The 16,827-nt window shown below is 43.1% G+C and overlaps 1 protein-coding gene across 1 annotated transcript in view; it reads right to left on the bottom strand.

Moving 5' to 3' along the window:
- Window positions 1-16,827, bottom strand: part of LOC146199488 (U2 snRNP-associated SURP motif-containing protein) — a 78,871-nt gene that overhangs the window by 57,268 nt on the left and 4,776 nt on the right. The window contains exons 6-15 of the mRNA XM_084594978.1: window positions 13,408-13,499; window positions 11,627-11,881; window positions 9,545-9,747; window positions 8,942-8,985; window positions 6,496-6,600; window positions 5,044-5,110; window positions 3,886-4,061; window positions 1,653-1,815; window positions 1,102-1,181; window positions 767-854 (exon numbers count right to left, since the gene is read on the bottom strand). Coding sequence (XP_084451104.1) covers window positions 767-854; window positions 1,102-1,181; window positions 1,653-1,815; window positions 3,886-4,061; window positions 5,044-5,110; window positions 6,496-6,600; window positions 8,942-8,985; window positions 9,545-9,747; window positions 11,627-11,881; window positions 13,408-13,499 — 1,273 coding nt within the window. The remainder of the gene's footprint in view (window positions 1-766; window positions 855-1,101; window positions 1,182-1,652; window positions 1,816-3,885; window positions 4,062-5,043; window positions 5,111-6,495; window positions 6,601-8,941; window positions 8,986-9,544; window positions 9,748-11,626; window positions 11,882-13,407; window positions 13,500-16,827) is intronic.

Genomic DNA, 16,827 nt, shown 5'->3' with positions numbered 1-16,827 from the left:
TTTGTCTATTCACTGCCCACAAAGACAAATGAACATATTCTGCGGGCATTAAAATAAACGTGACCTAAACTACGGTGAATGTGAGAAGTCCAGACACGCTCGTGCTTGCTGTAGGATGAGTGACGGTAGTATCCTGATAATACTACAATCTCGAATGGGCTCATGAGAAGCATTCACATCATCTGAAATTTGCATGCAGAAGCCGCAGAAACACTTTCACACAGATTTGCCTGTGGCCGGTGGGATTTATTCGCAGCCATGTCACAGCTGACTGTTTTCATCTGCATTACATGTGACAGGTGATCAAAACATCTGCAATGCAAGGGCCACACACAACCTCTTGCTCGAAACAGTGACGACCAACAAATCCACAGCGGGTACCGTGCGACTGGCAATAGCAACGGCATGCGGGGCATGTTCAGATCGCCTGTAGTGGTGTTGGAGGGTGTTCAGAACATTTAAAATTCTGCCCATTGTAAACAATGCCCTCTGGTCGGGGAAGTTCATTAAAAAATATCATCCCAAACTTCATGCCAAAAATGATTGTATCAATGAGATTCTACTGTAATCTCTGACTGCAGCTGCTCCGAGTGCAATGGCAGAGAATCTAAAGTGGTGCATGCAGTTGAGCAATGTTCCCCATTCTTGCATTCATTCTGCTTCGCATTTCGATCATTTAGAAATCCACTTCAATTAAAATGTTTCATGGGGCGAAGTATAGCATGTTATTGAAAGGAGCCCCTGAAACAGGGCCATCTTTACATACCTTGAACTGTTCTGCTTTTAGTCGACCCTCAATGCTATTGAATGTCTCATGAATTTCCTTGAATATTTCCGGGAGGCAGACCTGAAACCTTAAAAGAACATGAAAGGAAATAAAAAAGCAGGTATGAATACTAAATGAAGGTTTGGGTAGTTTAGTGAGGCAGAACATCTTGGTGATAAAAGGGGCAAAAAGATGTTGCGTTCTGAGCATGTACAGGTCACTTCAATACAAAAGGGGAGCCATTTTGCACAAAAGAACCACTTGCCTACTCAGTACTGAAAATGCCTCATGGCCATTTTCTTGGCACAGCCAAAAAGCCTGTCACATACACTTACCCTTTCCTGAAGAATGATGCATTTGCCACCTTAACACTGCAGTTATGCAAGATGTCGGAGATGAGGTACAGTCTTGCCACCTAAACACAAAATAAAAGAAGGGTTAGTGGGTTACCAAGTACCAGGCCCACCGGTTTTCAAAAGCAAGCACTTACAACATTTCGAGACATGCCTGAATTGACAATGCAGAATTTTTCCACACTGTGTTTTAACACAAGAATGAGCAAGCTGTGCAGAAATTTACAGAACCAATAAAAATAAGCAAGAGCATGTGAGCTCTGCATTTTTCTAGCGATAATACTACTAAAAGAATGAAATTAACTAATGCAAGTAACTCTTAAGACATGCTAACAACCGAGACGCAACTGATATGACCTAGATAGAGTGCATCTTTTAGATATTTTAACCATTTATGCCCCGAGCTATCATGAACTAGAGAAGGCATTATTTGTCACATCCTTTAACTGATATTTATGACAGGTCAACATTCAGTGTTATCCATGAACACAAAGACAACATACACACATGGTGGTTTATCTGGGCTGTCCTACCTTTTTGTGCAATGGTGTCTGGAGGATGGACAGTGACTGGGTGATGCAGTCCACAATCTCCTCAGCAGCATCTGCGTGCTCAATGCAGTATATCATGGCCTCCATGATGCGGGGCCGCTCAGGAGTAAGGGCACGCAGCATGTCTTCAAGCTTATCTCGTTGGCTGCAGCAAAGCAATCAGACACAGGGTTAGCGTGCAGCGTAAACCCTGTCATCATTTGCCTGTGGGTAAAGAATTGAAAATGCTCCGTCTTGTGAGAAAAATGTACTAGGTGTAATATTTTATTAGTCTGTCATTATCAGGTTAAACTTTTCTAGAAGAACTAAACCTGCCTGCCTGCCCGCATGACCATGACTGACTGTACGTAAAGAATTTGTCTAGTTAGCCCCTGTGCAGCTCGTGGGGGTCTGAAACTCAACTCACTGCATTGGCTGCAATGACAAACCTTTTTGTTTCCCATGGATCAGAAACAGGAGAACGAAGGGGATCAAGGAAAGAGAAGCGATCATTAGAAAAGGACACTTGCCAATCAAACTTCCTTTCTTTCTTTTTCTTTTTTTTTCTGTCATATCCACAATATTCAAACCATCTAGGCTGCTCTCACAAGAGGAAACATTTCACACAAGCAGAGACAACTGGCCAGCAAGAAATTATTTACAGCTATATAACATCAAGAGGGCAAAGAAGAGAGGGAACATGTGGGGTTCATCTGAAAAAAATGTACAGTGGCAAAAGCCAAAGGCAGGACCCGTCACCTTGAGACTTCTGCGACTGGCTACTTGAAACCTGATAGAATATGGCCCAAGGTCTAGTTGTGCAAGGTGATAATCCCGACCTCAAAAGTAGCAGACGGATGATGTTCATCCCAGTGCGGCTGTCAAATTTGGTGTTAATATCAAACTGTCACATGAAAATTATCCAAGCTGAATGAGAAAAAAAGTATTTTCATGAGCTGGCCTGCTTGTCTGGTGCCATAAATAACCTACAACTGCAGACTGAAATGGAGAAATTTTTTTAAACCCCTAGGCTGAGCGCGTGAACAGGTGGCTGCTCTCTTCGAGGTGCCACTGCATCCTACATGGCTGTACATCAAATCAAAGTGGCACAGGGCACTCGAGGTGGTGCATTGCGTCTGTTACTGCTTTGCTTCAATGTGCATGGCCGGGTTAGATGCAACAGTGCTGTGAAGAGAGCAACCACCTACTCGTGCTTACACTCTAGGAGTGGACAACCTTGTACATGCACTTAATCTACTGCTTAATCCCCAATTTCTGAATTTGTGGGACTGCTTGATCCCTAATCTGAATTTGTGGTTCGTGGTTTACGAGGCTTAACGTCCCAAAGCAACTCAGGCTATGGAGGCGCCGCAGTGGAGGACTCTAGAAATTTCGACCACCAGGGAGGGACTCTTTAACGTGCAGTGATAACACACAGCGCACAGGTGCCTTGTTTTTTGCCTCCACTGAAAAACGGCCGCCGCGGCAGGATTTCGATCCCGCATCACTGGGCGCAGTAGTCGAGCGCCGTAACCAGTGCATCACTATGACGGGTTTCTGAATTTGTGCCTCGATTATAACCTTACACATACTTACAGCATCCAGTCTTAAGCGACCGCGTTATGTGAAAGACTACCCGCCACAGATATAAAGCTCTGCTTTAGCAAGCCAACATGCCTGTGTGGCTCTAAGGAAAGCGACTCTGACTCGGGACCCAGGGCCCACGTTCAATTCCAAACTCAAAGCAGCTCTGCCAACTTGGCCACATCATGCAGCCTTGTATTGTCAGGCCACCCACCGTCCATTCAGTGCCCTGGTCATGTCACTTACCAAATAGCAACTGCCAGAGGTGTGCCCGTAATTTTTTGCCTACAGTGCCGAATTTTCTTGGGAATAGGGCCATTAACGCTATCATATTAATTATAAGAATGCAGATCTGTGACAGTGACCCTCCTGCAAAATGTGCAGCTAGATGCCTGTCTAAAGAGACACTGATGACGACTCAAACTAACTACTATTCTCAGTCGAAACCTCAGCATTTCGTTTTCTGGTCAGTTTTTGCAGCTAAAACCTATGGTTTCAGTGAGAGGGGCCCCTTCGTCCTTAGAATGCAGTAACCCTCCAATAGAGGCTAACTTCAGTTTGTCCTCAGTGTCAGTTCCGGACCGAAGCCCTGTGCTCATTGAGACTACTCCCCCAAAGCAAACCCTCGCTGTTATGCATGGCCAGAGCTTACCTGTCACTGAGGGAGCCCTTCTTGTTGTCGTCCTTGGCGGGGGACTCCTCCTGCTCCTTCTCCACCAGCTCTGGGGGCATGCCCTGGAGGTAGGGATTCATGGGGGGCGGCTTCCACAAAGAGCCCCCCTCAAACATGCGGAACTCCTGTGTCCGCCACCGGTTCGGGTGGTCACCCTAGAGGCACCAGCAGCAGCCGAGGGAAAAGGGGGACGTGGTTGAGGAGGAAGAAAAAAACAGAGCACCTGCCTTTCACACAACTGTGACTCTGTATGCACAGAAAAGAACACACTGAAGATCCCCTAAAGCAGCTGAAAGAAAGGTGAATGCTAGCAGACTGCGTGAGACAAGAAGGCACAAAAAAAGTAGACTAATAACAATGACGTTACAGGAGACAGGAGATTACTATTATTTGCTTGGGAATAATTAACTGAAAGCACAAATATGAAAGAAATATGCCAACACACTGTGGTTACGATTTTCTGTACAAAAAAATCGTTTTGTTCAGTGCGTACCGCACTCCTTAGCTGCAATGCCGCAAGACCAAGGAAAAAACCAATAATTTATAAAGGTCAGTGCTTCAGTTTCAGTTCTGTTGCTTGCTATTTCCAATGTGTGACATATATCAAGAGTTAATCTTCATCACAGTAATTAATTATTAGCCCCATCAAAGAGCTATGGCACAATTATTCTGTCAATGACAGTAAAGCACTAAATAATGAAACAGCAGTGCAAAAGAGGCATTAAGGGAATGTGGCATTCTTTGTAACATTGTGGTCATTTGAATTCAATGAGAATGACTGTCTAAGATAGTTACCGAATACAACTGGAGGTTATAAAAAAAAAAAAAAAGAAAATCAGTTAACTGAAAATTTCGACTGAACTGACAATTTCATCTGCTCATAGACATGACAAGTGTATGAAAGTCTTGAACACTGACTACTAAATTCAGCTGGACGTAATAACTCCATTTAGCATCCTTTAACTAAACGTTTCTTTGAAAGCTACTCTTTCAACACAGAAGCATGGGAGGAAAGCAACATGACGTGCAGTCTTGTAAAAACCCAACATACCTAGTGATGGCACTCAAGTCTGTTACGTGAGGTTGCATACCAAAATACTATGTATGTTCAGGGCACACAGCCATTCTGGCACTCACCTGTAGAATGGAGAAGAGCCGCCAGCGATAGTAGACATGAGCAGGGCTCTGGTTCTCAAACAGGAACCTAGAATATAGCCAGCTCAGGGCTCACACAAAAGTACTTTCCACCAACAAACAGAGCAACATCAATTTGTCAACATGGCCCCCAGTACAGTCTCGTGACAACTGCTTTGTGTTCCTTACGCCACTGCTCACAACTGCCACTCAAACGCTGCGTGATCACTCACAAGTTTGGGCAGGACGATACGCAACGAGCATCTTACATTGTGATCACAAGTGCGACTTAACATGCACCTGAAGGTTTATACGAGTGTGTAAAAAGCCACTGAGCCATTTCTCCAGCACAAGAATTTGTAAAAACAAAGCAGATGTAGGATAAAAATGTTGACAACTGTTGTACAATAGCAACAGCAACCACTTGAAATTTAATTTTAACAGCACCAAGAAAGCTTTCCCAGCCATTGCAAAGGCTTGGAGCTGTTTGAATTTCTCAAGAAAGGATTGCCATATTATAAAGTCGTGCCTTGTTAATATGACCCCCGTTAATATGGACGACTGGAATTATGGACAGTTTTTCTGGGGACCAAACTTTTTACATGCATTTACGTCTCGTTAATATGGAAACTGTCTGGACAATGGACAAGGAAAAAATGCACATATATCATTTGGGTCCACATATTTTTGTCGAGTTAATATGGACAGTCATGAAAACCAAATAGTTGCACTGCTTTAAAGATACTTTCTCTTCTAGATTTTTGTTGACAGGCACTACACGAACGCAGTGCCAATGACAGATTAATTGCCCTTTTTGCTTGTGGTTTCATATTTTACACTGCGAAGTAGCGCAGCCGATGCATGTTACAATTTTTTGTATTGCATGAATTCACTTGAACAAAGCTCTGACAGCAACTTGCGCCTTGTAGAAAGACTTTCAGCTGACTGAATGCTGATACGTAGCAGGGGTTCGTGGGAGATGAAAAGTAGAAGTAAAGTAATTTAGTATTAATGAAATGCCATCGAGAACAATATGCAACTATACATCACAATACTTTCAACTGCATCGCATTTGAAACATAACGGTGAGTGGGATAATGTTCTTGTAGCTCCTAATGCCAACTTCGCTGGCTTGCAATATGCTCTAAAGCAGATCTAGTTTTTGTTTGTTTCCGATTCACTATTACGGACGACTAGCTTTATGGACAGTTTTGTGCGGAAACGAAAGTGTCCATATTAACAAGGCACAACTGTAATGACGTGCAGTTTACATCAATTTGTGGAAAGTAATGAGAAGCCGTTAAAATGGCCATGCAGCATCGTCTATATAAATTCAAGAAACTAATGGCCAATGTTTATTGATCAGAGTGCACAAGTTTCAACAGTAACGACAAACTGGGTGTGTCAACAAGTGCACAAATCACTAACAAAACGAGTCAGCTGCTGCCGGTTTACCTGAACATGGGATTGTTGAGCTCTCTGTTCATGATCATGGCCTCAAACATTGGCCCCTCTCGTACGACGAACTCGATCATGCGATGAATCAGGCAGAGTAGGCTCCTGTGGGTTTGGAGAGGGTCAAAAGAGAAAGAGCCACAGGTAGTACCCGTCCAGGGGGCAACAAAAATGTGGCCACAAACATAGAAAAGAGAGATTAGCACGCAACAAGTGCTGTGACAGCCATTTTAAGATACTGAACACACCAATCCCCATGCAGGCAATGTGCAAGCACTGAGCACGGCTGCTAGTCGTCGGGTAGCAAAGGAGATCACGTGAACGACCAGTACAATGCAACCGAGCATGGCTTGTCAACAAGGCAGGAAAAAGGGAAAAAAAAATCACGACTGCTCGTGCCTGGTTCTCTACAAGCAGATACACCGCAAGAGCAAATCAGGGTTGCACGAAGTGCAATATACGTCGAGATTTCGAATGGTACATTCAGCTGGGGCAGATCAGTAGTTCTTAAAATCAGACCATGCCCGCGCTCTTTCCATTTGACAGATATTATGAGGCAGTCGAAGATGCAACCTTGCACAGGATGTGGAGGAGAAAGCCCAATCCACTAGACCTCTTCTAAAGAGGCTTTCAAATACAATCTTAAGCATTTTATCTGTTTTGCCCTCCAATTGCACCACCCAGAACAGCACGGATTCAACATATTATTTTATGCAACCAGCGCCTGTTTGTCCCAAGCACAAATGAAATGCTGTCGTACATGACAAAAGGCAAATGAGCTGTTAAGTATGAGCTAGCATACAAAGGCAAGCATCATTACAAGCCTAATTGCAAGAAATATTGCCTAATGTTACTGACTATGCACATTAACCTGGCTTAAAATGGCACACTTTATTTCATAGTCGAGTGCAAGAGAAGGCTTCACTGAAGTAGCTGCCCATTTCAAAATAGATGTACGGAAAATATAAGCGCTCTTTACGGTGGAAATGAAGTTATAGTCTATAATCGCACCAAGAAAAAAAAAGTTGGAAGGTTGGGATGACTTGCTGCGAAGAGTTAACGAAAATTTAATGAAAATACATATAAACACAAAGATTCAAAAATGGTAAAGAAGGCGCAAACTCTCCCGCTCTATTTTTATCAAGTATACCCTCCAGTTTGAGTATCAGGAATGTGCAGGATGGTGTTATGAGTTTAGAAAGATTTGCCTAATGCCAGGTTTTAATGAGCAGTGCTGGTCTGGAACTGTAGTGACAAAATGGAATCAAACCATACACCCTGACCCAGTGATGCATGGTGTTTGAGATCATGTTTCCATAAGAATGTTTTCAAGAGTAATTTACGGCTTTATAACAAATTGCTTGTAGGTCGTGGGAGTGGGAACAAAATAGTGCTGTGTACCGTCACCTCCCTAACCACAGTGGCACCAACAACCGGTGAATGTACCGGATATGTGTGTCCTCGAGGTACAACGATGCGAACTAGTTTTTGCACCATTCAGAGCTTTGGTGCAGAGAGGGAGTGCAGTGAATGAAACTTTTAGCAGTAATAACGGCTGTCGCGAAATGCAGCTGCAGTAACCAATGAGTTATTTTGGTCTTTGTTAAGCATATGACATAAAATTTCCTTTTGGTATTCTCCTCCTTTGCTGAAATTCCACTGTTGCCTTTTCTGAAGAAAAGAAGTAGCTACAGAAGTGCTCGTTTTCAATTGGAAAGATTTTCAGTTCTACCAGTTTGCAAAGCATGCAACTTTTAACCACTGGTGGCATATTCCAAAGCACACGCAACCAACACACCTTTAGTTAGCCACAGAACCCATAAGGAAGTCCCTGCTGTGGTATACACTAGATGCTTCCCACACAATAATCTCGTAAGGCCTCACACCGCTGACCATAACTTCATTTCCACTACTTTGTTTCTGAACTATACCCTCACTTTATCATAGAGCCCAACAGAGCACAATTATCCTTCGATCAGTTTTAGCTCGACACAACAAATACAATTATGACTGTTCTTTGTAGCAAAGGTACAGCAAGCAGCATGACAGAATAAAAAATGATGTATGCAATGTATACTGGTTGCATAGGCTTCTGATTACTCAAGTAGTAAAAATGGTTAACCTTAAATGCAAGAAATCAGATTTGTCATGAGAACTATTAGCTCATGACTAAGCCTGGTGCGCCCGCCCCAACCAAGGATAAGCAAATGCCTATGACTATGTGCAGCTGCTATTGTCGACATGCAGTCGAATATCTGCGGCTACTCAAGACACATGCTATCGAATTTTCGAACTCGGTGACTGTTGGGTAAAAGAATTGGAGTTTTTTGATATCTAAGATAAAATAAAGGTGCCCTGGCAAGACAACACACAGATCTAGCGCCAAGGTTCAGTAAAGAACAATGCGACAATGTAGGCATTAGGAAGAAAAAAAGAATTCCAGTACCTTTCAGTAGGGATAACCACTTTCACTACTGCGTTGGCTAATATCTGCAGGAAACAGCATCGCATCGTACATGGGACAGATGAGATACTCATTAATATTAACAGATTCGATTACAGCCAAAAAAGAAAAAAAAAAAGAAGACTACAAACAGAGTTACTATATATATAAATAAAGTAGAGCAAATGAAACAGTAGCAGGTATGCATATCTGCAAATAACACACAACCAGCAATAAACTGCAAAAGGTGAACCTGAAGGCACACTGCTGTATTAGACAACAATTACAATGGCTCTTAACTGTCCAACTACTAGCTTTCGTTACCGGCATGTCCTGTCAGCCTTTGTGAAATTACTAATAGTAGAAACTACAGGCAAGTGCACAGCGCAGAAAAAAAGACTTTTCGCTACACAGTCATGGCACACTAACACAATGCAATGTTATTAACACCACACAGGAAGCTACATAACTTGACCTGAATGAGCTAATTGGAACAAAGCAGTATGTCCTAACAACGTTGGCTGGGCTGGTGTGTGAGTGTGGCCCTCGACTGTTCACAAGAGCAGTGTGTACGTGAAAGGGCCTAGTGGCGACCTTCCCACTGACCTTGTCCAGCTCTTCAGAGTCCAATGTCTGAGGGTCAAGGGGCCGACTGGGTTTGCGTTGGGGCTGGGCATTAAAAGGGAGTCCTGAAGGCGGTGGTGGTAGCGTCAGTTCCACCATGGCTGGTGGGATGTACACAGGGTGCGGGGGGATGGGCACTGCCTTGCCCCAGCCCATCTTCATCTCAAAGCCCATCACTTCCTGGCCTACGAGAAAACACCACCAGTGCCATCAAATGTATCTGCAGGAGGCAAGATTTCTGGAACAGCACCAGTGTTCAATGCCTTCTTTACCGTGGGGAACATGACCATTTTTTTTAGATTTTGGTAGTCTTTTTCTTGTGCAAAAGCTACTGGACTGAATATTTTATGTAACACATGATATGGAAGCTAAACAAACATGCTTTTGAGGAATATATGTTTTAACTACAAAACATGCATTCCAACGCACTACTTTAATTGCCAAAAACAAGATTCAACGAAAAAAATTGAACAAAACTTATAAAAATACAATTTTTCCTGAAAACAAAACTAATATCTGCGAGAAAACGAATGCTCCAAGTTGAATAGTATTCTTGGCACAAAATAATAACTGGAAAAAGAGAGAGAGAGAGAGAGACTAGCGACGAAAACAAAACCGGCACGCAGACGCCGATGTTCCTACCTGGTTTCTGTCATCGCCATAGTTAAAACTGAATTCTGCATGTTAGGACTCACTGATGCCCGGTAAAATAAAAACATAGACAGATTTACAACTTTTTCGAGCTCTAAGACGCTACTGCGCCTTTGAAACACGGTCGAAAAGTGGTGCCCCCGAGAGCAAGAAAGCAACACTGAAAACAAAACTTCAGTTATCTGTCAAATGAGCATAAGCAATGCGGAAGGCTCCAAAATCGTCATATGAAGTTATTTTCAGTGGGCTAATGATGCTCAATGGGCACGGTAAGGGAAGAGTTAAGAATTTCAGACAGTTTTGTCTATTCAGCCTCTGGGTCTCGTTCACCTCTTGGAGCCTCCTCACAATGCGTGCCCTGAGCTGAAGAGCTTTAAGACAAATGCAGTTCCACTATCTAGCTCACTAAAATATGCCCATCTATGCTGAAGAAACCAGGAAAACTCATTAAGGGGAGACCTTGGCCCTAGACCCATTTTTTCTATTTAAAAAAAGAATTATGCCAAACTATCAAAGTTTGTGCATTTTCATGTTCAGATGCCAAAACTGTAATAATTTTTCTTCTACAGGAAATTGTTCTTGGATACAGCAAAGAAAATGTCTTTTGTTTGGAGGAGCTTTGTTCATTAAACCTTAGAACTCTTGGAGAAGATTTCCATTTATAAATGGTCAAGAGCTACGAAGGAGTGCAATAAGGCATAAATGAGCCTTCGAGGATAATTTGGATGCAATTTACAGCTTGCAAAACTTAACAGAGAAAAAGGGCCATTGTGGAGCGTCGGCGCTTTTTCGTTGATAGTATCATTGATCGTAGATAGCTTCGCAATGGTGGTGCAGTGGTTAGGGCACTCGAATACTGTGCCCAAGGATGCGGGACCGAATCCCAGCCACAGCAGCCGTTTTTCGATGAAAGCGAAAAGCTAGGCGCCCTTGTGCTGTGCGATGGCAGTGCAAGGTAAAGAACCCCACGTCAAGAGAGATGCTATACAGTTATTCCTCAGTATGGGTAATAAATAGCCATCAGTTATGTTCGAGTCACCTTTAAAGTGAAACTGACAGCTACCACGGCTTAATCGCATGAGCACATCATATAAATAGGGCAACTGCACTAAAAAAAACACACGGACAAGAGAAGACGAAAGACAGGATGCGTACAGTCCTGTTCATCAACCAACTAGCCCAGCTCACCGCTCTACTACCGCATCAGCACACACTCACCGAAAGAAAGACTATAAGTGAATGGATGTTTCGAGATCCTTAATGGTTCCTTGTTTAGGTTTTCTAAAATGCAATTCTTGTTGGTGCTGCAGTGCAACAATGTTTTGAAAGTGCACACGTGTTCCAGCCCTTTTTCGCAGTGCTCAATGGATTGAGCGAAATTGGCTCCTCTATTTATGGTAAGAGCCAACGTACCACTGAGATGCTTGATGGCACGTTCGCCGTCCTTGCGATTCATGTAGGCGACAAAACCACAGTTGCGCTTGCGCTGCCGCTCCTCCTGTGACCGTGGCCACATGATCTTGACACTGGCCAGGGGTCCATAACGGCCAAAGATCTCACACAGTTCCTGCTCAGTCATCTTGGGGTTAAGATTGCCCAGGTAAAGGTTCGTGGTGTTTGGGTCTCCCGTGTCAAAGCTGCCCAGGCTTGGGTAACGGTAATCGTCCCCTGCACATGAAGACAGCAAATGGAGTCGAAAGCGGCAGTCAGTCCACTTATAAATATATTAAAAAAAAAAAAAGGTAAATCCGTTCGTTATTATCAATTAACATTAAAAAGAACACACCCACAAATTTTCACATGACTGTAGGCTTGCCTACTTAGCAGCAAAGAGTGAATTATCGTAAATAGCAATGAACAGCTTATTATTGGATAATAACAAGCGATAAAATAATTTAAGCATACTCAAAAAAGTTAAATCCGCACTTGCTTGAGCAACAGCTGAAGCTTGACAATCGTTGTAAGCATCACTTCCAGCAGCGCGTACGCTGGCAGCAGTACTTTTAGCATGCACGAAACTGATCACGAATGGACAAAGTGCAGGACATCTCCAGCCAGCCCTGATAATCGTAAAAATCGTCGAGTGCAATTGCCTGTATGTTTTCATGGGGCTTCTGACCTTGAAACCCTGCCAGAAATCCCGATGAATCTGTTGTTTCATCTCGAGAGCTATCACGGCGTCGTCCTGATGTGCGCCATCTCCCACGGATGCAGAATCACTGATTGCAATGACCCTTTGGCCACCCTTTACACGGCAACAGGCAGCGATTGCGATGATGATAGCACTCATTTCAGAACCGCACACAATGCAACTGACGGACTTCTCTGTGCCGGTCCGTTTTCACCACTTATGTCAAGTTTTTGCGCAATTTATTTTATTTTCTTTTGGTATTTTATTTGTCCCAAACAATTGGACAAATTTTCATGTTGAACATCTTCAGGGTGGCCAGAAAACTATTGTTGCATCCGACATGCCACCAATAATTGAATTATATATGGTTTCTTTTTACATAAAGGCAATGGGTAAAATCTCAGCAATTTGATCACTATAAGCGATATATTGTTATATCTGGTGTCGTTAAAAGTGGATCACACTGCACTTACAAGATTGTAAGTCTACCCGTTTGTTAAGTATGAAGTGGAGGTGTGGGGGTAAACTTACAATGGAAACCAAAAGAATGGCACCACCAATAACGGCAAGACAAATAAGATATAAGGAATGTTGCTGTGTGGTTAGAATTTTGTTAGTTCTACAGCTCTACAAATAGCATACAAATGCAGACTTGCATTCGCGCAAGTATGGTACATGCATTAGACCCAACCCAATTAATTCAGCCCAAAAGTAGTGAAAAGGACCATTTATGAAGGCTAGATAAAATCACCACAAGTCTACCGGATTAGCGGCAAGCAAGCAACACCTGCTCTGAATCTTAGCCAACACTTTGATCTTAATTCACAGCCACAGTGAATGGAGATGGCGTGCTTGGCACGTGTGCGGCAATCCACCACACATGGTCAAGACAAAGCCAAACTGATAAATCAAAGATGTGCTCAAAGATGCAGCTATGGAAGCCTCAGTGTCTCCTCTCTTACCGTAGTTTTATTATACAAGTTTCCAGCTAGTTGAATTAATCTTGAAAACTTTGCCAATTAAGCAAGCATGCCTGAAGTGCCAAAAAGCAATACTGTCTCACCAAGTCTGAGCCCTATGTCGCTGTCTCCTTTCTTGAGATGGTCTTTGAGGGCTCCCTTCATTTTGTAGCGCTCCTCTCGTTCCTCTTGGATTCTGCGCGTGCATAAGCAGAGCATCTTTCAACGCAACCAAGGTTGTGCCAATCCGATGCACAGAGCGTTTCTTATCCACCTTAAGAGCAAGCTTCATGTTTGCAAAAAAGAGCAATGTCATTTGCTCCATGACTTGGACGGCAAACCTCGAGCAAGTGACAGGCGATTTATACAACACGTGCACCCCCGGATATGCGTGGTTCTGCTTGGTGCTTATGCATACCGGCTTAGTAAACCCTCCCGTAACCTGCAAGCAAGCTATGCGAGTGAACTGTTACACATCTGAGTGCCCATATCTGGCTAGGATTGAACCACATCCTACACTGTCCTCGCCTTTGGAGTGCACTAAATGTTGTTAGCCCCCTTTTACTGACAGAATGGCCCTCTAGTTTTTTTGTTTGATCAAGCAGGTCTATCTGCCAGACAGGCCAAAAGGAATATTTTCTCTACAGCAATAGTGCAGCGGCACTGGAGATGACCAAGCCACATGCTTGCAGAGGTGAAGACATCACAAGGAAGAAGCAATGTGAAAAGCCTTTAGAAAAGGCAAGGGAAGGTCTGATTGTCTAATCACAGAGGGATTTCCAAGAAAAGAGCAAGATTTTCCATGGACTGAATGACAAGACAAGCGACACTAGAAAAAGCACTCGTTTTGCACTCAAAACAGCAGTAACACCTAATTTAATAGGAAGGGACCTTAACAAATAAGGTTCACTTATGTCTGACAGGCACTGTGTCTAATGCTAATTAACTGCCCCATTTACATTACAATCTCACAACCAAGCTGCAGTAGAATGTGATGCTATCAATGCACTCAATACAAACCTTCTTTCCCGTCCGCTATGATGAGCAACTCTCACTCCTCGTGCGTACTTAAGTGTACTTAAGTGTAATGTAAAGCGAGGGCAGACTTTGCATATTGCCCAAAAGAAAAAATAAAACCACTTGAAAAAGTACCTTCAATAAACATTGTGGTCCTTGCAATCTCATCAAAAACGCTTATTCGTCGTCGCCGCCGCTGGAGGCCGAGTTCTCGGAAACCGAGTATTCCTTTTCACTCCTGTCCTCACAGACGATGTCGTCGGAAGCCTTTGGGGCCAGGCTCACATTTAAAAATCACCTCCTACTGCATCCACCACCCACGCATGGCAGATTAGCTAACGTCTAGCCACCGAGCTGCCGCATAATTTCCGATTTATTCTATCATAACAGCCTTTCTTTTGAAGTGAGCGTCTCACTGTGCACAGTGCGTTTGTGCGCGATAACAACAGAAATAACCGCACTAATCCACTGCGAAAGAGTGGCAAGCGCAGGATAAAGGTGACAACATGATCCCTGAGCCTCCGAGCAAAAAGGGCAACGCTTCTCACTTTGGATGGATTGTGAATGTGAATTAGCCAATTTGGCTTCCCTCGTACCCAGGTTGCCAACATAACCAGAGCGTTTGGATCATACCAGTTGCGAAAGTCCACTTCAAAATGTGACTAGTTTTTTAATGCATATTTCGAGTGCTTATGAATTGTAGCGCCATCTGGAAGCAGCCAATAGAAGCTATTTGATATCGCCGTTGCTCCCTTTTGGAAATCACATTTTTCTCTCCTTTTCCATCTTAATTATTTATATGGCTGTTATCTTTAAGGAATTTTGCTACTGCAAGTCAATTTATTTTCATCGCGGTTGTGCATTTCTCAATAATGTGAAAGTTTGCAATTTAGACGCAGTTTCTTGTAATGGCCGCGGGCACCGTCACTATTCGTATAAACCCGAATTTTGACCAATCATAAAGCCCCCCCCCCCCCCCCCCCCCCTTTAATACATGGGCCCTACGGGAAGTTTCGCAACTGGTAGTATTGAACATGCATACTGGTAGTACTGAACATAACATAGTAAAACCGCGGAAACCGAAACTGAGTGGTGACAGATTCAATATGGCTGCACTCTGGCGCTCCTTTAGGCCAACCGAATCTCAGTGTTCTATTATAACGCAAGGGTAGACTTTGAAAGCCAAAAATCTTGAAAAAAAAACTCGCGTTATATTTGAGTAATAGAGGGTTTACAAAAGTACGTCTGGCAACCGTGAGCGGCACGCTGATCCCGCGCTGGCCGCCATGTTTTGTTCGCTCCATCCGTTCGCTTCGTGTCCGTCCGTCAGCGCTCGCCGTTCTGTTCGCGCTTTTCACGTTCTAACCTAGTGTGCTGTGCTTGGACCTCTGTTCGGTCCCTGGCGGTTTCGGTTAGCGATGCCTAGAAGCATATTTTGACAGCCGAGACGTGGCGGGGCCCACCGGCCGCGCTGCCGAGCGCAGTTACAAATTGCTCTACGAGTCGTGCATGGGCCCCTCGGCAATCCGCAGCGTCATCCCTATCCAGGTACAGTATCCAGAGTTCTGTAATGTGGATTTTTTTTTTGTCTGTGCACCTTTGCTGTTTGCTTAAACGCCTATGAGAGATTATCGCGAGTTAGTTTGCTTGGTTTGCGCAATCACCGGCGCTCATCCTGCTGGAAAATACTTGGTTGGTGAAATGAGCGAGGATGCATTTTATTTTATGATAAAAGGATCGTGCGTAATTTGACGTAAGTTGGACTGGCGCTTAGCACTTTCCTTCCCATGCTGTCGACGCAGTAGTTGGCATTAGTCACGGAAATAATCGGGGGCTGCGTAAAAAAAAAGTGCCATGGTAATTTGTGCTTCCAGTGATTGAATATTGATTGGTGTGCGATATTTGATGACGAGTTAATAAAATCTTTGTAATTAATTGATCAATTGATGAAATAAAGAAATGAAAAAAAAGGAAAAATTGGAAAGTAAGGGTTTAAAGGTGTCAGAATGAAAAACCAGTGCTTGGTGATGCTAAGGAAGAAAATTTAGAATGTGTAATTGATTAATTGAAACAACTGAAGAATGTGTTCAAAAGCCGATTGTTGCTGACGGATGCGTATTGGTGTATAAAAATATAAAACGTCAAAAAAATAAAAATAAATACAGAAATGATAGACATATAACATAACATACGTAACAGAAATATAACACATATAACAACATATAACACACTACACTTGTGTGTAGTATGTTACTTTTGATGAATTCATATTTCACTACATTGTATTATTTTCGCCCCTCCTGCTAGGGCCCAGTTAGGGCTTGCAGTAATTGATAAAATAAAATAAATAAATAAAAGAGCTAAAATATAACACGTGAAGAAAGTAAACATTGTGCGTGTGTGTGTATGAGAGAGAGACACTATCGAGTTATACCTTTAACGGCGGAGCTTAAGTGACCCCCTAATTTTTCTATAACGATATGATATAATATAAATCTGATTTTATG

Source organism: Amblyomma maculatum, chromosome 2, assembly GCF_055883805.1.
Source record: "Amblyomma maculatum isolate TAMU_Amacu chromosome 2, ASM5588380v1, whole genome shotgun sequence".
NCBI lineage: Eukaryota > Metazoa > Arthropoda > Arachnida > Ixodida > Ixodidae > Amblyomma > Amblyomma maculatum.
Note: the sequence above shows the minus strand (reverse complement) of the source record. Positions and strands in the feature narration are given on the sequence as shown.